Below are 24,486 nucleotides of genomic sequence, written 5' to 3'. Positions count from 1 at the left end.
TCTTTTTACTAAGTCACAATTTATTAACTTTAACTATAAATCCTTATTGAATTATACAAAAAAAAATAAAGTTATTTGGGATTTTGATAGTTCATTAGGACATGTTTCAAACTACTCACTTTTTTTTTTTTTTTTTTTTTTTTTTTTTTTTTTAAGAATTCAAACTACTCACTTAAAGGTAAAGTAAATGGTATAAACTATTACACCATCCGTTTCAGAATAATTGACACATTTTGACTTTTTAAATTATTTTTGTATTAACTTTGGCCATATATTTATACAAAAATAAAAATAATTCAAAGATTATCATATAATATATTGTTAAATCAATATAGGTTCACAAATATCAAATTTTTACCTAGGTATATTTTCATAAATCAATGGTTAAACATCAACGTTGATATTTGTATTTGGTCAAAACGAGTCAATTACTCCGGGTTTTGTAACCGAAGGAATAAGAACGAAGAAAATAGTTGATTGGCCCGATAATTACCAAGGGCAAGGAGGCAAAAGGTTCTAAAAATTATCGGACCAACACATAAAAAAACACAAAAGCCCAATTATTTTTTTTTTTTTTTTAAAGGAAGCCCAAAAAGTTCCAATAAGTGTAAAGCTTAATTTTATTTGCGTTCAAAAAAAAAAATAAAATGTAAAGCTTAATTTCGTTGATGATAAAAAAAAAAAAAAAAGCTTGAAAATTCTAACAAAAATGGCGTTAGCAAGCTCAAGAGTGCTCCTGGTGCGAGCATCATGGGATACTCAAGAAAGACTGCCTTACAATCCCAATTTTATTTCTTCTCGCAAACTCAAGAAATCCCGAAACAAGCAGAGTTCCCGTTTAAAGATTGATGTTGATAATCTTCTTAAGCTCGACCCTAAAACCCCTCAAAATGGTATTAAAGACTGTTTTTTTTTTGCACTTTTATCTTCTTATTGATTTAATTTTTAGTTAAAAACGTGTAAATTTCATCTGGGTCATGGTAAATTTGATGTATAAATTAAGAATTTTAATGTTAATGGAAGTTTGAATTGTTGAGTTAATCTGTTGCTTAATTTGATAATGATTGGTTTTATATGATATTCGAGTGTGATTTTCATCTGGGTGTGGATAATTTTGGTGTATGTTCAAGATATAACAGTGATGGTGATTATAATGGTATGTTGTTTTTGTGAGTTTCTGGGTTAAATTTGTTGCTAAACATGCTAGTATATTATTTCCTTTTGATTGGCCAGGAAGAAACTTTTCATCTTGTTTTGGAAATTTCTTATGAATGTTTAAGTATAATTTTAGTTTAGGGTTGAAAATGATGAAAAAAAAACAACTAAGGCAAGGAATTGTGTGACACTTAATATTTACTCTAATTTCCTATGTTACAATCTAAATGATGGAGAATTGTGTAAAGGACTTAAGGACTTACTATTCACTAGTTCACTACATTTATCAATTAAACAAGTGAAAACTAGTTATATTCTCGGCTATGCCTTTAGATGGTTATGAAAAAATTCACATACATAGTATGGATTTCATACTTTGCTCATACAATGAAGTACACATAAGGATTTTTTATGTCATTTCTTTAGTTATTTTGGTGAATGTTCTAAGATATTTGAAGATTTTGATGATGAGAGAGTATGCTGCTCTTCAAATGGATGGTGAGTTTTGTGGGGAGGTAGTGTTTGATAAATGTCATCCCTTATATTGAATTTTATGGTTTACGACTGTCTTATAAACAGTTAACTTGGAGGAGCAGGCATACTTGGGTTATGAGAGATGGTTGCCAAGCCCGCCAAAGGTGGAGAAACCTCGGTCTTCACACAATGCGGCTTCCTTGGCATTTATTGGAGACTGTATATATGAGGTATGCCTTTTACTTTATAAAATTGTATGAATGAAGTTGAGTATAATTAAGATTTACCTATTTTGTGTATGTTAATAATCCATGTGAACACATTGCATTCCATAAATATTAATGTTTTTAATTGTTGATATATAAGGGTGCATAGCATACAGATGATAGAGGGTGTGTGAAAGAGTAGAATCGTATCCCCTAATCAAAAGTAAATACCTAAATCCTCTAACTAATGTAGATAGAGAAGTAGGGTCGAATCCCAGAGAAACGAGTCTTTCTATTCCTAATTAATTAAAGTAATCTAAATTATAAAGTAATCAATATGTAAATTTGGATATAAAACTAAACTACGGAGATTGAGAATAGGGAGAAAACAATATATAAAAGGATCTAGGGCATAGGTTCACCAATAAATAATATTCCAGGGTTGAATATAATAATCATTCATCAATGCATAATTAATCAGATTATAAAGGGCTTTCGCTATGTATTATAATCACACAATTAATTTACCGGTATTAAATCTCATCTTTCGAATCTCGACCTAACCATTTATAAATTAACCTGCCTATTGAAACTAGACCTAAACATTAATTCTCTTCTGTCGAATCTCGAATCAATATTGTCAAACTCATGCATAAAAGATCTGCGCAAATCTAGTTACAGAGCATTAAATCAATCAATAGGAAATTAATCTAACATTGATAATTAACGACAATAAATTACCCCTTCATATTATTTATGGATCCCCATAAACCCTAGAAATAAAACTACTCACGCATAATAGGAACTAACCAAATCAAAGCAATAAAGCAAGGCATGATTAAAGGAATAAAATAAACAACTAAGATTAAGAGAAGAGAAATCGTTACCAAAATAAATCTGGAATTAAGAGTAGATTAAGAACAAAGTTTTTTAGAGAAAGAAAATCTAAGAGAGTAAAGAAAGGAAAAAGAGAGAGAAGAAGAAGAGAGTAAAATCGTATTACGGAGGAGTATTTATACTCCGTACAAATCCTAAATTAAAACAAATTAAAACGACGCTAATCGTCTCCTAATAAATACACGCGCCCGATCGGGCGCGTCTTTTTCCTCTCTAGTACTAATCTCGCGCCGGCCGGGCGCCAGCTTAGCTTCTCCCGCCCGGCCAGGCGCGCCTCCGGGCCAGCCTCTTTGGCCGGGCGGCTCATTTGGGCCACTATTTGGACTACGATTGGGCTCCAATTATTCGGGCCAATCTGGGTTTCCTCTTCCGGTCTTGAATACTCGGTCCAAATGCCCCGATATCACCTATACCGAGCCCTTAATCACCGGTTCGATGGCTCTAACCGGCCCTGGGCTGTAAAATCTGGTCGTGCTTCTCCAATGTTCGTGATTGCTCCAAAATATCTCGGGAAAATACTCCAAAAGCATAAATCCCTGCAAAAGTCAACCAAATCTACGAAAACACTAGAAAACACCAATTAGTAATAAAAGTGGCTCTAAAGAGCCAAAAACACTACTAATTATGACCAAGGGACGGGGGTAAAATACTATATAAAATAGACACATCAAACTCCCCCAAGCCAAACCTTTGCTTGTCCCTAAGCAAAGATCTCATCAATGAACCAATAAATATGCTTCACCCCAAAAAGTAAAAATCAAGCACAAACGATCCAGTGAAAATCAAATAGACATGTTTCAAAATCAACCAATCAAATCCATCTAATCTCCAATCTTCCCTAACAATTGTCAAACAGAGCAAACCACAAGAGCATATAGAATTCAAGACCAGTGCTCACGCACTCAACTTTCATTTTTGTGGCGAGTAAAAGATGTACTCGATCGCTCTCCATCCAACCCCTTTATGTGAATAATGCCCTCCCAACTCACACTCTCGTGTGTATAAAACAATGAACGCTCAATCCTACTAGTCGACTCGAAATATGCCAAATCATAACTTGCATTGATAAACAACACTTTCACATTCATACAATTCTATGCACAAAGGTCGGAAGGTCTTTAAAGCTTGTAATGTAAGGCTAGGGTTAAAGGGTAGGATAAATTTGGGAATAAGTGAGAGAAAAGCTATGCTTAAGGGAGCAAATCCTATTAAACCCATGATCACAATAAATGATGATCATACATCTCCAACAACATAACTAACTCCAACAAAAACCAAATATACTCCAATCATAATAAACAATCCCAACTCTTGCAATTTCACTCATAAAAATATAATAATGAAGAAGTAGAGTGAATAAACAAACTTTATTTCCAAACTTGAATTTTTTCATTGAAGCTCAAAATTATTTTTCCTTTCGATCAACCTCCAACTCGAACATTTGAACATTGAACACTTTTTTTTTCTTTTTGCTTTTCATATTGAAGTTCACTTTTTTTTTTCTCTACATAACATCATGCTTTATTTTTTTTCAAGAAAATATAACTCTCAAACTCATAAAAATAAACATGAACAACAACAAAACAACTTCTCAAAAATAGCTTCCCCAAGCCAAGCTTGGGACTAGTAACCAATGGGGCAAAATAGGCTTGTAATATGGCTAATAAACAACAAAAAGTCAAGGCAACAACATGGGTAGCAAAAAGGGAACAAATGTATCTACAATCATCTGGAGGCTACCTAAAAGAACAAATGCCTTCGTCCTCCACAATGTGCATAATAATGAATCATATAAATATTACTTATAGTTGCAAATCAATACTCAAATTCATTGACATACCAGGAACTAACACACATTCCTAACCAAATCAACTAGTCAAGCACTATATTCACAAGTAGTTGAACAAAATTGACGCATGTTAAGGTTTCAAGGCAATCAAACTTCAAATCATGATTAACTAATCCACGATGCTTATCATCAAATACCAAGAATCAAAACAATTTTCTCAATTAAGGAGCACAGGAAAGCATAATTTACAATTCATTGGAACGTATTTTTTATTTTTCAATTTTTTTTATTTTTTCATATATAAGAAAGCAATAAAACTAACCTAGAAAGCAAGAAATCTAACCTAAAAAAACACACCAAAAATAAAAGAAAAGAGGAAAAAGAAAGATACCAAACCAATATCTCCCCCAAGCCAGAATCAGACGATGTCCTCATTGGCTCGAGAACTAGCCCCTGATCATCCTCATCCATCGAGCCGAAACCCGCACCTCCACTGCCACCTGCACCAGAAGAGCTACCACCAAAATAATCAGCATGAAAACTCCCCCCCGGTCCCCCGAAAGGAATGTCCTGGCCGTACCCGTAGAAGAAAGAATAGTCAGTGTAAATACCACGGGCAGTGGGATCCCTATCGTATCCCTGGGGTGGAGGGTGAAACCAGTCAGGGTGAATAGCGTCGTCGGGAATGTTGCCCCGACGAGCATAATCATCGTACATAGGGTAGAGAGCTCTACCCTGGTTCCTCTCTAGGTACCCTAACCTCTGGTTTATGGAGCCTACCATCCTCCTAAGGTCACTATGGGAATGCTCTATACGTCCAAAGGCCTAACCTATACTCTGAAGGTCCCAAACTGGGTCAGAGTCAACATGAGGGATGGAGTGAGACATGCGAGGTGGAGAAAATGCCACCTCGGGCTGAGGCTGGGGTGGTGGAACTGGTGGTGGTGCCTCCCCCCTAGCGTTGGCAACTAAAGCATCATAAGTGTAAGATGGTTGCCCTGGGGAAAGGCGGTCAAGTCAGCACTGAGTAGGGGAAAGATGGGCAAAGGTTGCTCGCTCCCAGTCCTAATACACCAAAAGGGTGTCTGCTCGCTATCCGGTCGAACCCACCCCAACTCCTCAAAATACCTAGCAGTCATATGGTCCACAGTTGGTCAGCTGGTGGGGTCCATCCACTACAAAACCGGCCTTTTTCACTGCTATCCGAGTGATAAGGCCTCCTAAACGGATGGTGGTTTTTGATGTGGTGCTAGCCGTAGCATGCCTACTCAAATGGTGAACAATAAACCTACCTATGTTCAATTTCCCGTACCCATACACATAGTGTCCTATGACAGCTAGTTCGTTAGTTTGGGCATTATGGGGCTCGGCCCTACCTAAAAAACACAAACCCGCAAATCTTTGCCAGATTTTTGGGACTGGGTGGTGAATAGGTTTGGTACTAGCATGTTGGGGGTCGGGAGTAGGCAAATCAATCAAAGCTTGATATATGTCACCCATTTTATAGTCTGCATGCTATTGGTGAGGTAACTCAGAATTTAATTCAAGTAATTTACAAAATTCTACAAAAGTTAAACTAATATTTCTATTGTTCAACCTAAAAAATAAGTTTGGCCCATTTCTACTACTAACAACATGTAAAGAAGACAAGAATTCACAAGCAAGTTCTCGGAATGTAGGATAGTGCATATCAACAAATTTTCTCATGCTAATGTCATTTAAAAATCGTTTTACAAAATCAAACAAACCAAATGATTCCAAGGCAGGGCGGTGTAATCACCGAGAAGGAATTACCTCACGATCGATTAAGTGTTCTAACCGCTCCTTTTGCTCTCGGCTAGCAATACGGATCGTCGGCCAGTACGGAAGTTGCAAATCCGGGTCGTATTCCTTCCTCGAATTGGAGCTCCTACCGAAAATGGACCTTGCCCTCTTTGAAGCCATGGTAGAAAATGGGTTTGAAAATTTATATGAATAAAATCTGAAAATTTTTATATGGAAATGTAGAGGATGAAGAGAGGATTACAAATATGTAAAAAGTTTTGAATTTGGTTTGAGGAATGAAGGAGAAATCTTAGAAAGAAGGTAGAGAGAATTTGAGTTTTAGAGAGATAGAGTAATGGAGGAAAGAAGAAATGAAGGAAGAAAGAAGAAAATAAAGAGAAAAAAAAAACGCGGACGCCACTCGCTCCCGGTCCATATTTGTAATCCTCTCTTCATCCTCTACATTTCCATATAAAAATTTTCAGATTTTATTCATATAAATTTTCAAACCCATTTTCTACCATGGCTTCAAAGAGGGCTAGGTCCATTTTCGGTAGGAGCTCCATTTCGAGGGAGGAATACGACCCGGATTTGCAACTTCCGTACTGGCCGACGATCCGTATTGCTAGCCGAGAGCAAAAGGAGCGGCTAGAACACTTAATCGGTCGTGAGGTAATTCTTTCTCGGTGGTTACACCGCCCTACCTTGGAATTATTTGGTTTGTTTGATTTTGTAAAACGATTTTTAAATGACATTGGCATGAGAAAATTTGTTGATATGCACTATCCTACATTCCGAGAACTTGCTTGTGAATTCTTGTCTTCTTTACATGTTGTTAGTAGTAGAAATGGGCCAAACTTATTTTTTAGGTTAAACAATAGAAATATTAGTTTAACTTTTGTAAATTATTTGAATTAAATTCTGAGTTACCTCACCAATGGCATGCAGACTATAAAATGGGTGACATATATAATGCTTTGACTGGTTTGCCTACTCCCGACCCCCAACATGCTAGTACCAAACCTATTCACCACCCTGTCCCAAAAATCTGGCAAAGATTTGCGGGTTTGTGTTTTTTAGGTAGGATCGAGCCCCATAATGCCCAATCTAACGAACTAGCTGTCATAGGACACTATGTGTATGGGTTCGGGAAATTGAACATAGGTAGGTTCATTGTTCACCATTTGAGTAGGCATGCTATGGCTAGCACCACATCAAAAACCCCATCCGTTTAGGAGGCCTTATCACTCGGATTGCAGTGAAAAAGGCCGGTTTTGTAGTGGATGGACCCCACCAGCTGGACCAGATACCTATATGGCTGCTAGGTATTTTGAGGAGTTAGGGTGGGTTCGACCGGATAGCGAGCAGACACCCTTTTGGTGTATTAGGACTGGGAGCGAGCAACCTTTGCCCATCTTTCCCCTACCCAGTCCTAACTTGACCGCCTTTCCCCCAGGGCAACCTTCTTACACATATGATGTTTTAGTTGCCAACGCTAAGGGGCAGGCACCACCACCAGTTCCACCACCCCAGCCTCAGCCCGAGGTGGCATTTTCTCCACCTCGCATGTCTCACTCCATCCCTCATGTTGACTCTGACCCAGTTTGGGACCTTCAGAGTATAGGTTAGGCCTTTGGACGTATAGAGCATTCCCATAGTGACCTTAGGAGGATGGTAGGCTCCACAAACCAGAGGTTAGGGTACCTAGAGAGGAACCAGGGTAGAGCTCTCTACCCTATGTACGATGATTATGCTCGTCGGGGCAACATTCCCGACGACGCTATTCACCCTGACTGGTTTCACCCTCCACCCCAGGGATACGATAGGGATCCCACTGCCCGTGGTATTTACACGGACTATTCTTTCTTCTACGGGTACGGCCAGGACATTCCTTTCGGGGGACCGGGGGGGAGTTTTCATGCTGATTATTTTGGTGGTAGCTCTTCTGGTGCAGGTGGCAGTGGAGGTGCGGGTTTCGGCTCGATGGATGAGGATGATCAGGGGCTAGTTCTCGAGCCAATGAGGACATCGTCTGATTCTGGCTTGGGGGAGATATTGGTTTGGTATCTTTCTTTTTCCTCTTTTCTTTTATTTTTGGTGTGTTTTCTTAGGTTAGATTTCTTGCTTTCTAGGTTAGTTTTATTGCTTTCTTATATATGAAAAAATAAAAAAAATTGAAAAATAAAAAATACGTTCCAATGAATTGTAAATTATGCTTTCCTGTGCTCCTTACTTGAGAAAATTGTTTTGATTCTTGGTATTTGATGATAAGCATCGTGGATTAGTTAATCATGATTTGAAGTTTGATTGCCTTGAAACCTTAACATGCGTCAATTTTGTTCAACTACTTGTGAATATAGTGCTTGACTAGTTGATTTGGTTAGGAATGTGTGTTAGTTCCTGGTATGTCAATGAATTTGAGTATTGATTTGCAACTATAAGTAATATTTATATGATTCATTATTATGCACATTGTGGAGGACGAAGGCATTTGTTCTTTTAGGTAGCCTCCAGATGATTGTAGATACATTTGTTCCCTTTTTGCTACCCATGTTGTTGCCTTGACTTTTTGTTGTTTATTAGCCATATTACAAGCCTATTTTGCCCCATTGGTTACTAGTCCCAAGTTTGGCTTGGGGGAGCTATTAGTGAGTGAGGTGAGGGAGTTTGTAGTGTGCTTATTATTTGCACAGCTTGGGTGGACTTTTGAGAAGTTGTTGATCATGTTTATTTTTGATGAGTTTGAGAGTTATATTTTCTTGAAAAAAAATGAAGCATGATGTTATGAAAAACTAAGAGGTTCAAGAAAAAGAAAAAAAATAAGTGAACTTCAAAAGGAAAGAAAAGTGTTCAAATGTTCTAGTTGGAAGTTGATCAAAAGAAAAAAAAAATAATAAAGCTTCAATGAAAAATTCAAGTTTGGAAATAAAGTTTGTTTATTCACTCTACTTCTTCATTATTATATTTTATGAGTGATATGTAAGAGTTGGGATTGTTTATTATGATTGGAGTATATTTTGTTTTTGTTGGAGTTAGTTATGTTCCTGGAGATGTATGATCATCATTTATTGTGATCATGGGTTTAATAGGATTTGCTCCCTTAAGCATAGCTTTTCTCTCACTTATACCCAAATTTATCCTACCCTAGCCTTACATTACAAGCTTTAAAGACCTTTCGACCTTTGTGCATAGAATTGTATGAATGTGAAAGTGTTGTTTATCAATGCAAGTTATGATTTGGCATATTTCAAGTCGACTAGTAGGATTGAGCGTTCATTGTTTTATACACACGAGAGTGTGAGTTGGGGGGGCATTGTTCACATAAAGGGGTTGGATGGAGAGCGATCGAGTACATCTTTTACCCGCCACAAAAATGAGAGTTGAGTGTATGAGCACTAGTCTTGAATTCTATATGCTCTTGTGGTTTGCTCTGTTTGACAATTGTTAGGGAAGATTGGTAATTAGATGGATTTGATTGGTTGATTTTGAAGCATGTTTATTTGATTTACCCTGGATCGTTTGTGCTTGATTTTTACTTTTGGGGTGAAGCATATTTATTGGTTCATTGATGAGATCTTTGCTTAGGGACAAGCAAAGGTTTGGCTTGGGGGAGTTTGATGTGTCTATTTTATATAGTATTTTACCCCCGTCCCTTGGTCATAATTAGTAGTGTTTTTGGCTCTAAAGAGCCACTTTTATTACCAATTGGTGTTTTCTAGTGTTTTCGTAGATTTGGTTGACTTTTGCAGGGATTTATGCTTTTGGAGTATTTTCCCGAGATATTTTGGAGCAATCGCGAACATCGGAGAAGCACGACCAGATTCTATAGCTCAGGGCCGGTTAGAGCCATCGAACCGGTGATTAAGGGCTCGGTATAGGTGATACCGGGGCATTTGGACCGAGTATTCAAGACCGGAAGAGGAAACCCAGATTGGCTCGAAGAATTGGGGCCCAATCGTAGTCCAAATAGTGGCCCAAGTGAGCCGCCCGGCCAAAGAGGCTTGCGCCCGGCCGGGCGCGAGAAGCTAAGGTTGGCGCCCGGTGACGCGCCCGGCCGGGCGCGAGATTAGTACTAGAAAGGAAAAAGGCGCGCCCGATCGGGCTCGTGTATTTATTAGAAGACGATTAGCGTCGTTTTAGTTTGTTTTAGTTTAGGAATTGTACGGAGTATAAATACTCCTCCGTAATACGATTTTACTCTCTTCTTCTTCTCTCTCCTTTTCCTTTCTTTACTCTCTTAATTGTTCTCTTAGATTTCTTTCTCTTAAACCTTTGTTCTTAATCTACTCTTAATTCCAGATTTACTTTGGTAACGATTTCTCTTCTCTTAATCTTAGTTGTTTATTTTATTCCTTTAATCATGCCTTGCTTTATTGTTTTGATTAGTTTAGTTTCTATTATGTGTGAGTAGTTTTCTTGCTAGGGTTTATGGGGATCCATAAATAATAGGAAGGGGTAATTTATTGTTGTTGATTTTCAATGCTAGACTAATTTCCTATTGATTGGTTTAATGATCTGTGACTAGATTTGCGCAGATCTTTTATGCATGAGTTTAACAATATTGATTCGACAGATGAGAATTGATGTTTAGGTCTAGTTTCAATAGGCAGGTTAATTGATAAATGGTTATGTCGAGAGATGAGATTTAATACCGGTAAATTAATTTTGTGATTATAATATGTAGCGAAAGCCCTTTATAATCTGATTAATATATGCATTGATGAATGATTATTATATTTTACCCTGGAATATTATTTATTGGTGCACCTGTAGCCTAGATCCTTTTATATATTATTTTCTCCCTATTCTTGATCTCCATAGCTTAGTTTGTTATTCATATTCACATATTGGTTACCTAATAATCTAGATCATATTAGTTAATTAGGAATAGAAAGATCCGTTTCTTTGTGGATTCGACCCTACTTCCCTATCTGCATTAGTTAGAGGATGTAGGTATTACTTTTGATTTGGGGATACGACTTTACCTTGTCAAAATCAGATTGCCTATATGACAAGGGATAGAAAAACTACCCGGATCTTTTAATTTAGGTGGAGACTTATTTTGAAGTACGGCACTACACTCTGCAATGAAAGCTACTGTCTCTACCTCACTAATAGACCTTTTCCTCGTCAATATTTCTTTTATAAATTTTGCATACGAAGGAATTTGTGTGATTAATTCAGTGAAGGGAACTGTTACCTTCAAATCTTTTACCACCTCAGGAACTTACCAAACTGCTTATCCAAATTTGTTTTCAATTGACGATTGGGGAATGGAAGTTTGATAATTGGCTTTGGGGCATTACCGCCCTTAACTGGAGTGGCCACCTTCTCTGGAGTCGTACCCTGCAATGTAGAATTAGATATGTTAGTATTATCCTTTAGCCCTGCAGGGCTATCAACTACATTGTCGCATCTCTACTCTCCATGTGCTTTTGCATATTAACCAACATTGATCTAATTTCCACCAGAGAAGGGTCAGAAGATGAGGAGGTTTGTTGTGGTTGGTTCTTCTGGCGCCAGCATTGGGATGATAATATTTCTGTTGCTGTGGCGCCTGTGGTTCTTGTGGTGGTGGATTTTGAACATTAGTACTCCGGTAGGAAAGGTATGGATGATTCCGATACCCATGATTGTAGGTGTTGGAGTATGGGTTATTCTGCCTATTAGCTTGAAAGGCATTAACTTGCTCCACGGAACCCCTGCAATCTTGCTCCCAATGACCTATAATACCACAATTTTCACAGAAAGCCTCATTAGAATTATTATTAATCGCAGAAACATTAGCTACATTAGCAGTGCTCAGATTATCTAATTTTTGGCATATAGAGGTCAGTTGAGCTTGCAAAAATGATACAGAGTCAACACTATGTTTCCCCTTGTTAGCAAATCCTCTAGGATTCCCATATTGGGAATTGTGTATCGCCATGTCTTCAATAACCTGACCTGCATCTTCAACATCAAGATTCATAAATCTCCCACTAACTGCAGAATCTAAAATTATTCGAGAAGAATTTCCAAGGCCATTATAAAAGGCTTGGATTAACTGCCACTGTGCTAAATTATGGTGGGGACAGTCTCTTTGTAGATCCTTGAACCTCTCCCAAGCCTCATATAAAGATTCATCGGCTTCTTGGGCAAAGTTCTGAATCGCACTCCGTAGTACGGCTGTTCTCTCTCCAGGATAATACTTGTTATAGAAATTCAAAACAAGAGTTTCCCAGTCAGTTATACCGAGTGCAGTTCTATTTAAGCCATTAAACCACAATTTAGCTTTTCCAGTTAAAGAGAAGGGAAAGAGAATCTCCCTGATTTGGTCTTGAGTGACCCCGGCTTGCCTGATGGTGTTACAATATTGACAATAGTCGGCAATGTGAAGATTTGGGTCTTCACCCTTGGCTCCACTAAATTGCTTCCTCTCTATCATCGTTATAAATTGAGGCTTAATTTCAAATTGAACCCCATCAAGAGCCGGAGTGGGGGTGAGATGTGGAAAATCTGTAAGCTTGGGTTGTGAGTAATCACTAAGCTTCTTTGGAGCCGTCATCTCTGATTCTGGATCTGATGATACCTCTGAATCGCTAGAACCAGTTGGAGGATCGCGGTGATTATTATTATCACCAGAATCCGCCAGGATTTGCTTGTATAGATTTTTCTGTCCATGGAAGGAACGTTCGATCTCAGGATCGAATGGGATGTACCCTGATCTGGAACACCTGGGCATAAACAAAAACTAGAAGCAAATATGAGATTTGCCTCAGAGAACGTTTGAGACAAAAAGAAATAACCTAGACTACAAAAAATAATCAGAAATAAAAATAAAACCGTCTCCCCGGCAACGACGCCAAATTTTGACAGGGTAGAGTCGTATCCCCTATTCAAAAGTAAATACCTAAATCCTCTAACTAATGTAAATAGGGAAGTAGGGTTGAATCCACGGAGAAACGAGTCTTTCTATTTCTAATTAATTAAAGTAATCTAAATTATAAAGTAACTAATATGTAAATTTGGATATAAAACTAAACTACGGAGATTGAGAATAGGGAGAAAACAATATATAAAAGGATCTAGGGCATAGGTTCACCAATAAATAATATTCCAGAGTTGAATATAATAATCATTCATCAATGCATAATTAATCAGATTATAAAGGGCTTTCGCTATGTATTATAATCACACAATTAATTTACCGGTATTAAATCTCATCTTTCGAATCTCGACCTAACCATTTATAAATTAACCTGTCTATTGAAACTAGACCTAAACATTAATTCTCATCTGTCGAATCTCGAATCAATATTGTCAAACTCATGCATAAAAGATCTGCGCAAATCTAGTCACAGAGCATTAAATCAATCAATAGGAAATTAATCTAACATTGATAATTAACGACAATAAATTACCCCTTCATATTATTTATGGATCCCCATAAACCCTAGAAATAAAACTACTCACACATAATAGGAACTAACCAAATCAAAGCAATAAAGCAAGGCATGATTAAAGGAATAAAATAAACAACTAAGATTAAGAGAAGAGAAATTGTTACCAAAATAAATCTGGAATTAAGAGTAGATTAAGAACAAAGGTTTTTAGAGAAAGAAAATCTAAGAGAGTAAAGAAAGGAAAAAGAGAGAGAAGAAGAAGAGAGTAAAATCGTATTACGGAGGAGTATTTATACTCCGTACAAATCCTAAATTAAAACAAATTAAAACGACGCTAATCGTCTCCTAATAAATACACGCGCCCGATCGGGCGCGTCTTTTTCCTCTCTAGTACTAATCTCGCGTCGGCCGGGCGCCAGCTTAGCTTCTCCCGCCCGGCCAGGCGCGCCTCCGGGCGCCAGCCTCTTTGGCCGGGCGGCTCATTTGGGCCACTATTTGGACTACGATTGGGCTCCAATTATTCGGGCCAATCTGGGTTTCCTCTTCCGGTCTTGAATACTCGGTCCAAATGCCCCGATATCACCTATACCGAGCCCTTAATCACCGGTTCGATGGCTCTAACCGGCCCTGGGCTGTAAAATCTGGTCGTGCTTCTCCAATGTTCGTGATTGCTCCAAAATATCTCGGGAAAATACTCCAAAAGCATAAATCCCTGCAAAAGTCAACCAAATCTACGAAAACACTAGAAAACACCAATTAGTAATAAAAGTGGCTCTAAAGAGCCAAAAACACTACTAATTATGACCAAGGGACGGGGGTAAAATACTATATAAAATAGACACATCAGTGTGTGTAGCTGATATTATTAAAATGTAATGCTCAGTGTGCTATGCTATGATTGCTTGAAACATTACGGGCTTCTTTTAGGTGAACAATGTTGTGGGGTAAGTATGGCAGGAAGTTCTTACCAATTTACCTGCCATGCATTAGCTTTTTATTAATCCCTTAAGTCACTTTATATGTCATTTGGCAAGGGAAATGAGACGAAGGGAAGTATCATTAATCCTTCTGGTGATCTGGTCTGGAGGTAATGGCTATGCTGCAATCGTGGTGTTCCTCATAAATAGGTGGAGGTTCTGTTTTATGGAGATGTGTGTGGGTGGGGGGGGGGGTAATAATTTGGTGAATGCTTGGGTCTGTTAGGTCAGACTTTGGAGAATTCTGTGAATTTAAGTTAGTCCTTACTTCTTCGGGCTTCACTCCTACAATTCTTTTTGATTGTATAATGCACACAAACAACATTGCCTATCCCATATGAGGATTATTGGCTTTTAAACTGTTTGCATTAGCTTCAAATTGCTTGGTCTTATTATTCTTCCATTGCTAGGGTATGAAGTTAAAGTTTTTTTAACTTCTGTCAAATTAACATTAACTTCTTTGCTCACTATTTATTTATTTGAGATATGCAGTTGTATGCGCGGAGGCATTTCTTAACACCTGCACTGAATATTGAGGACTACAATGATAGTGTGATGGAAGTAGTACGCTGTGAGGCACAGGTCTGTCATTGTTGCATTTTGAAACAAAATCTTAAATTTGTGGGTGTTTGGCTCATCTAGATAATAAAAACGCTGCTTCTATCAGTTTCTCTGAGTCTCTTCTAAGTAGTAAAAGTGAATTATCTTATCCTTTACGAACTTGTTCGAGTTCTTATTTTCAATTGTCTCTCAAAAAAATCTAGATCATGATAGTGGTGTGTCATATAATTTAACGTTTACCTCTGCAGCATTTTCTTTCTATTTAAGTCATCTGCGAAATGCCATTAGAACTTCTTCCATTTTCTTAAGTTGTCCCTTTGATAAGCATAGTAACGAGGACAGGGGTGTTTAATTCTACTTGGACACCTTTGAGCCTAGGACTAAGTATGTATTAGATCAGTGTGATTATATTTCTAATGTGACTGGCTATTATGGAATTGAGCTTACCATCCTAACTTTGTTGTAATTTGGACTTATATTTTAGATGTAAAATATATTGTAGCTCTTTTTGTCTAGATCTAATGTTTGGTATGATTGTTTGCAACTTTTCAGGATGCCCTTCTTCAGAAACTTAGTAATGCAGATTTTTTGTCAGAAGAAGAAAGGTATCTTCTTATTCATTGACTTTCCATCCGTACTAGATGTAATAGGAATGGCAACTTGCATTGCATGCTGGTTCACTGAAATGCCATGACTCGAGTTGGCTTCACTCCTTGAGTATAAAAATCCTTGTAAGCCAAAGAGGTGATGAGGACCATGTAACGAATGCTGGGAAGACCAAGCACAAGGGCTGGATTACATACCAATGTAGGGGGAAAAGAGGGCTGACACAAGCACAACAAATACAACAAATGCAGCAGCCAACAGGCCAACAAATGGTGGTGGAGGAGCAAATGGCCGGAGTCCAAGGCCAACAGGGAGCCTTGGAGACAGCGTTGAAGACGCTAGAGGAGTCATTAAAGAAATCGATGGAGGAGGCCGTTCAGCAACTCGACCATCGATTCGAGTTGTTCCTGGCACAAATGACGGTAAACACCACCACCCAAACCCAGTTCTTTGAGGAATTAAGAAATTTGGTGAATGTGAGGAACCAAGAGCAAGGGCAAGGAAACAACTACAACCGGCGTTATTTCGATGACGCTGGGGGCGGCGGAGATCACCGTTGGAAACCGAGGAAACTCGATATGCCACTCTTTGAGGGTCCGGATCCTGATGGGTGGATACTCAAGGGGGAAAAATACTTCCAACACTATCAACTCACCGAAGATCAAAAGTTGCAGGTCGTCGTCTCCGCCTTGGAGGGTGACGCTCTCAGGTGGTTCCAATGGGAGAACAGGCGGCGCCCTATTCCTACTTGGGAGAGCCTAAAAAGTCGAGTCTTACGCCAGTTTAGGCCAACCCACGCCGGGGCAGTCTCCACGAGCAATGGCTAGCCACCACCCAGGAGACCACTGTGGAGGAGTATAGGAAGAGATTCATCGAGGTGTTGGCACCATTGGAGGATATACCAGAGACAATAATGATGGGGCATTTCATTAATGGACTAAAGGATGAAATCAAGGCCGACGTGAGGTTGATGAGTCTGTTTAACTTAGAGCAAGCCATGGAAATCGCGGGTCGGGTGGAGGAACGAAATCGAGTTGGAGGATTTAAGAGGGGATTCGGATATGTCGGGTCGGGTAGGAGCATACCCAGCAGCGGGTCTAAGGCCTCTATTGGGCCAGGCTTAATTAACACCTATGGGACTCCAGCCCAACACGTGCCGCCCACCAAAAGTTGGCCTAAGGCTCCAACCGAGTCTCAAGCCTCAGTAAACCATCCAAAAAACAACAGCTTCTCTTCCTCGAAATCCGGCGAACCACGACGGCTAACAGATGCTGAACACCAAGAGAGAAAGGCGAAAGACCTCTGCTTCCGTTGCGATGAGCGTTGGAGCATGGGCCACCGATGTAAAAATCGGGAAATGAGTGTGTTGATTTTAGGTGGGGTTGAAGACCATGGCGCTGAAACTACGAACACGCCGGAGATCGACTCTAGTGAGGAGGAGGTTCCGTAGTGGGTCTTTCTAACCCACGAACGATGAAGCTCGAAGGAAGAGTGAGGCCTAAACCGGTGGTAGTTTTGGTAGATCCGGGGGCTACCCACAACTTCGTCTCCGTTGGACTGGTGGCAGAGGTAGGACTGACGGTGGAAGGTACTCGGGAATTTGGAGTATCATTGGGGAATGGCGATATAATTTGGGGTAGAGGTCGGTGCAATGGCATGAGGGTCGTGCTAAAGGACGGGTTCGTAGTGGTGGATAATTTTCTACCGCTCCGATTGGGCAACGCCGACTTAATTCTAGGAATTAAGTGGCTCGAGAAGCTGGGACCGGTGGTTTATAACTGGAAGACTCATCTCATGAGCTTTATGGTGGGTGCTGAGAAGGTCGTTTTGAAGGGTAACCCAGCCTTGGAGCGAACTCAAATTACGCTCAAGGCCATGCTCTGTACCTTGCGCCATGAAGGTGGAGGTTTATGGCTCGAAATCAACCGCGTGGAGGCGGTGGAAAAAGGGGCAGACATGGGAGCCGCTGTGCCGGAGTGGTTAGCTGGGACTCTTGAGCAATTTAAAGGAGTCTTCTCAACCCCAAAGGGGCTTTCTCCTAAGAGGGGGCACGAGCATGCAATTGTGCTAAAGGAAGGGAGCAACCCCGTGAGCATAAGGCCATACCGATATCAGAAGGACGAAATAGAGAGATTGATTAAGGAAATGCTTGAGGCTGGGATAATTAGACCATCGGTCAACCCATTTTCCAGCCCGGTTCTATTGGTAAAAAAGAGAGACGGCTCCTGGAGATTCTGCGTGGATTACCGCGCATTGAATCGGGAAACAATTCCCGATAAATATCCCATCCCCATCATAGATGAATTACTCGATGAACTCCATGGGGCAGCCGTGTTTTCTAAGCTCGACCTCAAAGCGGGGTATCACCAAATATTGGTGAGGGAAGAGGACACGCATAAAACAGCCTTCCGTACCCACGAAGGGCACTATGAGTTCTTGGTAATGCCGTTTGGGCTTACCAACGCGCCAGCCACCTTCCAAGCCCTTATGAATGAGGTGTTTCGGCCGTTTTTGAGGAAGTTTGTACTTGTGTTCTTCGATGATATACTCATCTATAGCCCCAATAAGGTGAGCTACTTGGAGCACTTGAAAGTAGTATTGTCCAAGTTACAAGAGCATGACTTGGTGGCTAACTTCAAAAAATGCGAATTTGGCCAAGCAAGTGTTGCATATTTGGGTCGTGTGGTGTCACAAGAAGGAGTGGCAGTAGATTTGGAGAAGGTAAGAGCCATGGTGGAATGGCCGAAACCCCAAAGCTTGAAAGAGTTGCGTGGCTTCCTCGGATTGACCGGTTATTACCGGAAATTTATCAAGGGGTACGCGCAAATTGCAAGACCTCTAACCGATCAACTACGGAAGGACAATTTTGGGTGGACACCGGAGGCCACAAAAGCCTTTGAGCTGCTGAAGGGTGCCATGACTACGGCCCCTATTCTGGCAATGCCAGACTTCAACAAAAAATTCACAATCGAAGCCGATGCTTCGGGCTTTGGGTTGGGGGCTGTGTTAATGCAAGAATCGCGGCCCATATCTTTTTACAGCAAGTTACTAGGCCCAAGATCACAAGCAAAGGCCATATACGAGAAAGAACTAATGGCCATTTGTTTAGCAGTGGTTAAGTGGCGACACTACTTGCTTGGGCGTCACTTTGTGGTGAGGACCGATCAACAGAGCTTAAAATACATAATGGAACAAAGAGAAGTGAGTGGTGAGTATCAAAAATGGGTTCGAAAATTATTGGGCTTCGATTTCGAGATCCAATTCAAACCGGGTGCAAGCAATAGGGTGGCAGACGCTTTATCCCGTCGAGGGGAGAGAACTGGAGAATTGGCAGCCCTGGTTTCAATCTCTGATATTAATTGGGGGGAGTTGGAAGGAGAGGTGAAGGCCGATGAGGCCCTTGGCAAGGTGTTAGCAGAGTTGGAGGCAGGGAGGGACACTCATGTGGGATTTTCACTTGAAGGGGGTAGGCTGCTCTTTAAAGGAAGGATGGTGATCCCAAAAAAATCACCCCTCATCTCCACATTGTTGAAGGAGTATCCTGACAGCTCAATGGGAGGACATTAAGGGGAAACAAAGACTTACCTTAGGTTGGCTGCCGAATGGTATTGGGAGGGGATGAGAAAGGATGTGGGGAAACATGTGAGGCAATGTGCGACGTGCCAGCAAGCTAAGCACTCACAGTTACAACCGGCGGGATTATTGCAACCTTTACCCATTCCCAAGAGCATTTGGGAAGACATAACCATGGATTTTGTGGAAGGACTCCCGAATTCAAGAGGAATAGACTCGGTGTTGGTTGTAGTTGATCGGCTATCTAAGTATGCGCACTTCATTGGGGTGAAGCATCCATTTAGTGCCTTGACAATTGCGGAAGTGTTCACTAAGGAGATCGTGAGGTTACATGGGATGCCCACATCAATTGTGTCGGACAGGGACCGTATTTTCATGAGTATATTTTGGAAAGAATTGTTTCGATTGCAAGGGACGGACCTAAAAAGGAGCACCGCATATCATCCCCAAACCGACGGCCAAAGTGAGATTGTCAACAAAACTTTGGAAACATACTTGCGCTGCTTTGTTAATGGGAAGCCCAAATCATGGGGCAAATGGTTGCATTGGGCAGAATATGCCTACAACACCTCCTACCATGCCTCCACTGGGTTTACACCCTTTCGAGTAGTGTATGGGAAGGACCCACCCAAGTTGATTAAGGTGGACCGAGGGCAAACGCCAGTGGACAAGTTGGAGGAATGGCTGCAAGAAAGGGATTGGGTATTGGATGATTTACACATGAATTTGATCCGGGCTCAACAAAGGATGAAAAACAACGCGGATATGAGAAGGAGAGAGGAAGAATTCCAGGTTGGAGACTTAGTTTATTTGAAGTTACAGCCTTACCGGCAAAAATCCCTTGCAAGGCGTCCAAATGAGAAGTTAGCCCCCCGTTATTATGGGCCTTTCAAGGTGGCTCAACGCATTGGACAAGTGGCCTATAAGTTGGAGCTGCCAGCCACTTGTAGAGTCCACCCCGTGTTTCACATTTCTCAGCTTAAGCGTGCCTTAGGAGAGCAGATGGCAAGTCCTACTATAGCTATGCAACTGACAGAAGAACTGGAACTCAGAGCTGAACCTGAGAGTGTGCTGGACTTCAGGACTGCCAAGAGTAACCCTGACATTTTGGAGGTGTTGATAAAATGGCAAGGGATGCCTTTAATTGAGGCAACTTGGGAAGAGGCAGCAGCCATTCAAGAGAGATTTCCCTCCTTTCACCTTGAGGACAAGGTGCCTGGGGAGATGTAACGAATGCTGGGAAGACCAAGCAGAAGGGCTGGATTACATACCAACGTAGGGGGAAACGAGGGCTGACACAAGCACAACAAATACAACAAATGCAGCAGCCACAAGCACAGCAGGGAAAGCCACCAAATCAACCTACCAATCAGTGAGCAGTGTAGCATCACCCTCTGAGGATGTGACAGCTGCAATATACCATTTTGTTTCTTCTGTTTTTTTGGCTGGTCTTGTAAATATAAGAAAGGGGAAGGGGAAGTGTGTTGTCTTAGGCAGTCAATTGGTAAATTCTAGGTTAAGGGGAGTTGTACCCTCGAGGTAATCCCTAGAGAGTAGTGGCCTGAAGCCACCATATGTTCAAGCTTTCATCTTTATTTTGCCCTTAATCAATCAATCAACAGCTTTCTTCCCTCATAAAAATTGCATCTTTATTATGAAGTTCTGTTCTATTACAAAATCAGTGAGGCAGTCTGTTACAGACCAAGAGTCTTATGTGGAGTCAAACTCTCTCTTTCCATGCTGTCTGGATCTGTTATGTGACCAACTCCTCCATAGATTATTTGATTTTCACATTGATCTTAACATCTTATTACAAGAGTCATGGGACCTTAGAACTTCTATTAGAAAGGCAGAGCCCCTGGTCCACATAATGCCCGATCTTACATCTGTAGCACATTATGTATTTTTTAATTGCTTGATATAACTGTCACTGTACTCACAGATGAATATACTGCTTGTGTCTTGATTCTTGAAGCAGCATTAAGTATTACTTTGATCTTCAGTTCCTTCATATTCTAATATTGCATTTGACTCTTTGGAATTGATAGGGATGTTCTACGGTGGGGAAGGAACACTCCTTCATCTAAAAACCGTTCTACAAAACGTGCTGGTGTAGCAGTTTATAGCAGAGCTTCATCTTTGGAAACACTGGTCAGTTACTGCACATTTTATTGTTCAGATATCACAGCACGGAATAAATATTCTCCTCATGAGTATTTTAACTTTTTTGCTTCGCGTCATATCCCTGCTCTCAGTTCTGTTTATATATCAGTGTATGAAAAAGTTGTCTTTTCACATGTGGATTTAAGCTTTGTTACTTCTTGCCATATCACATGGAGCAAAACCAAGAATTCATAGAAGGGTCAAGGGGTGGAAATATTTGTATATGTTCTAAGATGAAGTAGACCTGCGCATGAGTTATGCATGCTCTAGTCAGCAGATAGATTGATTCGTTGAGGTGTCAAGTCACTGTCAGGAGCCCGGTAGTTAATGATGATTTTCTTAGAATGAATTTGGGGTTCATAAGGAATTTCTTAGAATAAATTTGTCTTGACTAGTTAATGATGACTTTGTTTACATTTGGTTTGACAGACTCTTCTGGTTGCACTAAGTAGGATTGATACCTGGTAGTAGTTGTGTTTGACTGTTTGGTATTGTGAATTTAAAAATGGACATTTAATGTAGATAATCTACTGTTATATTCCATGCCACCTGTTTTGCTAGGAGGTATGTGTGAGTATTAGACTCGGCTAAGTAATAAGTAAAATCCATGTTCTTGATACAAAATGATGCGTCAAGTGTCCATACCCAAATGTTGAGGGCATTGCTTGACATGGTTACATTACTAGTTCTGGTCACCTAACCAGTTGGTTGTTCTCTTGTAGATCGGTTACCTTTACCTTACCAATCCATTACGCTTGGAGGATATGATGTCATGGCTGGGATTCTCAGTCGGTTTTTCCAACCAATCAATTCTCGAGAGTGTAACTGGTAAGTTAAAAGGTTGAAAGCTCTCAGTATAATTGCATTTTGATTGACTTGTCTCTTCAAGAACATCCATTGCTGTAACATCATGCTTTGACAAATGTTACTGAGCTTTTACCATCACTTAAGTAGTAGCATTTCATCACACATCACTTCTAAAAACTCTGCCTAACATGTTAAGCTGTAATACTTAACTACACTAAAATGCTTGATTTTTCTGTCTAAATACCGGCTGAAAGTAGAACTAAACTGGAGGTGGGGGATTCAAAGGAAGGGGAAGAAAAACCTTTTTATGTTTATATCTTATTGAGTATTAGGATTCCTGAAAAAAACAAAAAAAAATAAGTATTAGGAAGCTAAGGTGATAGTCATTTAGCCTGATGCTCTATCTGTCTAATTACTGGCTCAACACTTGTGACAGCGGAGTTGTCAAGCTTGAAGCAAAAGACTGAAAAGAGACCAAGAGAGCAGAAGCCTCTACTAAGCCGATCTAAAACAGTGCCGAGCAGTGTTGATACAAAGGAAGCGTTGGTAGTGTTAATAGAAAATGGTCTTGATGGTGTGGAGACATCAACAGTATTCAGTTAGATTATGACTGGTTTAATACACGATCTTAATGTAAACAAATTACAATTGTTCGAAGTGTATAGGTGTATGGTTTACTGGAAGTAGTATATGTATTCATTCTTGAGTTATATCAAACAATGATAATTTCATGATCTACTGATATAATAACAGAAAACTGTAGAATCTATATCTATACTTAGTATTTAAAAATTCAAACCACAATCATTCATATGCCACATGTCCTCACAACTTATTCGTATGCCACATGTCTTCACAACTCACTCATTTGCAAATGTTACTTCTCTTACCTTTTCAATATTAAAAAATAAATTAAATTAAAATTATTACATAATGCTAAAGTCTTTGTGCATTCCGTAACTTGCACATTTAAGTAAGAAAATGAAGTGTTTAATTTCTACCATGATAGAATAAAGTTGAATTAACTATTACATAAACATATGAAGTATAATAAAAATAGTCTTTTTATCTCTTAAACTTAAAATATAGCTTAAACTAATATGTCATTTCATATTCTACAATATTCATGTATATATATACTTAACTAAATTAATTATTCTTTCACAATTCCACTCTCACTTTTCTTTTTTTTTTTAAAAAAAAAATAAATAATAAAAAATAAAAAAAAAATAAAAAATTCACATCATTTACCGCAAAAGTCATGTAACAATAACTTCGTAGTTTCAACTATTGAAAAGCATACATTTATATAAAAATAACGTATATTATAACCCGTGCATTGAACGGGTTAAAATATACAATGATTGAAAACTGTAGCCAAAGCCCAAAAGCCTAAATTTAATCATATATGATTGCTCGTGTAATGATTTGTTCTTCTCTATCAATCGAAAGTATGAAATAGATTGGTTCTATATACATGGACTACATCTCTACCAGAATTTCTTGGACTCCAGTCTTAGAGGATTCTAATAATTCTCCTTAGTATTTCCATAATACCATCTTATACCTCCATAAAATTATGTTGATACTAAGTGTTTGTTCACTTCAGCTTAATTTCAGTTTAGCTCCAACCAGTTCAGTTTAATTCAGCTTCTAATTTCCTTCTCTCATAAAATATTCATTTCACTTCAGTAAATGTAAACAAGCCATAACAACATATTTTGCAATTTTTTGTCAAAAACAATGTAATTAAGTGGAATATTCGAAATGACATTATGCTTCTTATCCTAATAGGTCCACCCTGATTATATAAAGGGGTTGGAGATATTTCAATATTTATATTTCCAATCAATAATTTAGATAATATTCTGAAATGAATTGGGCCCTTTTAATGGATAGGAACATAGGACTTAGAAGGTGCTATTGGGGCAATTTTTATGATTCTTTCTACTTTTGGGCCCATTGTCCTAATTGTTTAAGATTGGAAACAAGATTATCCTTAATAATTTAAGGTCTGTTCTGATTTACTGAATTAAGCTGAATTGAACTGAACTGATTGGAGTTGAACTGAACTGAACTGAATATTTTATGAGAGACGAAATTAGGAACTGATTGAACTGAACTGAACT

General features: G+C 39.3%; 1 protein-coding gene and 1 non-coding gene across 2 annotated transcripts; both read left to right on the top strand.

Moving 5' to 3' along the window:
- Positions 1-642: 642 nt before the first annotated feature.
- LOC145624436 (uncharacterized) lies at positions 643-23,095 on the top strand. The gene is made up of 7 exons (XM_081677467.1): positions 643-893; positions 1,735-1,859; positions 15,140-15,229; positions 15,761-15,813; positions 21,436-21,538; positions 22,273-22,378; positions 22,794-23,095. The coding sequence occupies exons 1-7, from the start codon at positions 710-712 to the stop codon at positions 22,958-22,960; spliced, it is 828 nt and encodes a 275-aa protein (XP_081533593.1). The 5' UTR covers positions 643-709; the 3' UTR covers positions 22,961-23,095.
- Positions 12,345-12,451, top strand: LOC145625926 (small nucleolar RNA R71). Its single transcript, XR_014110818.1, has one exon. It is a non-coding gene; the product is annotated as a small nucleolar RNA R71 (small nucleolar RNA).
- Positions 23,096-24,486: the final 1,391 nt, after the last annotated feature.

Source organism: Chenopodium album, chromosome 3 (genome assembly GCF_948465745.1).
Source record: "Chenopodium album chromosome 3, dcCheAlbu1.1, whole genome shotgun sequence".
Lineage (NCBI taxonomy): Eukaryota > Viridiplantae > Streptophyta > Magnoliopsida > Caryophyllales > Amaranthaceae > Chenopodium > Chenopodium album.
Note: the sequence above shows the minus strand (reverse complement) of the source record. Positions and strands in the feature narration are given on the sequence as shown.

Excerpts from the sequence above, each read along its gene's own strand:
- LOC145624436 (XM_081677467.1), top strand. The coding sequence starts at position 710 with ATGGCGTTAGCAAGCTCAAGAGTGCTCCTGGTGCGAGCATCATGGGAT. Across the intron at positions 15,230-15,760 it reads TAGTACGCTGTGAGGCACAG|GATGCCCTTCTTCAGAAACT; the intron begins GTCTGTCATTGT and ends GCAACTTTTCAG. Across the intron at positions 21,539-22,272 it reads CTTCATCTTTGGAAACACTG|ATCGGTTACCTTTACCTTAC; the intron begins GTCAGTTACTGC and ends GTTCTCTTGTAG.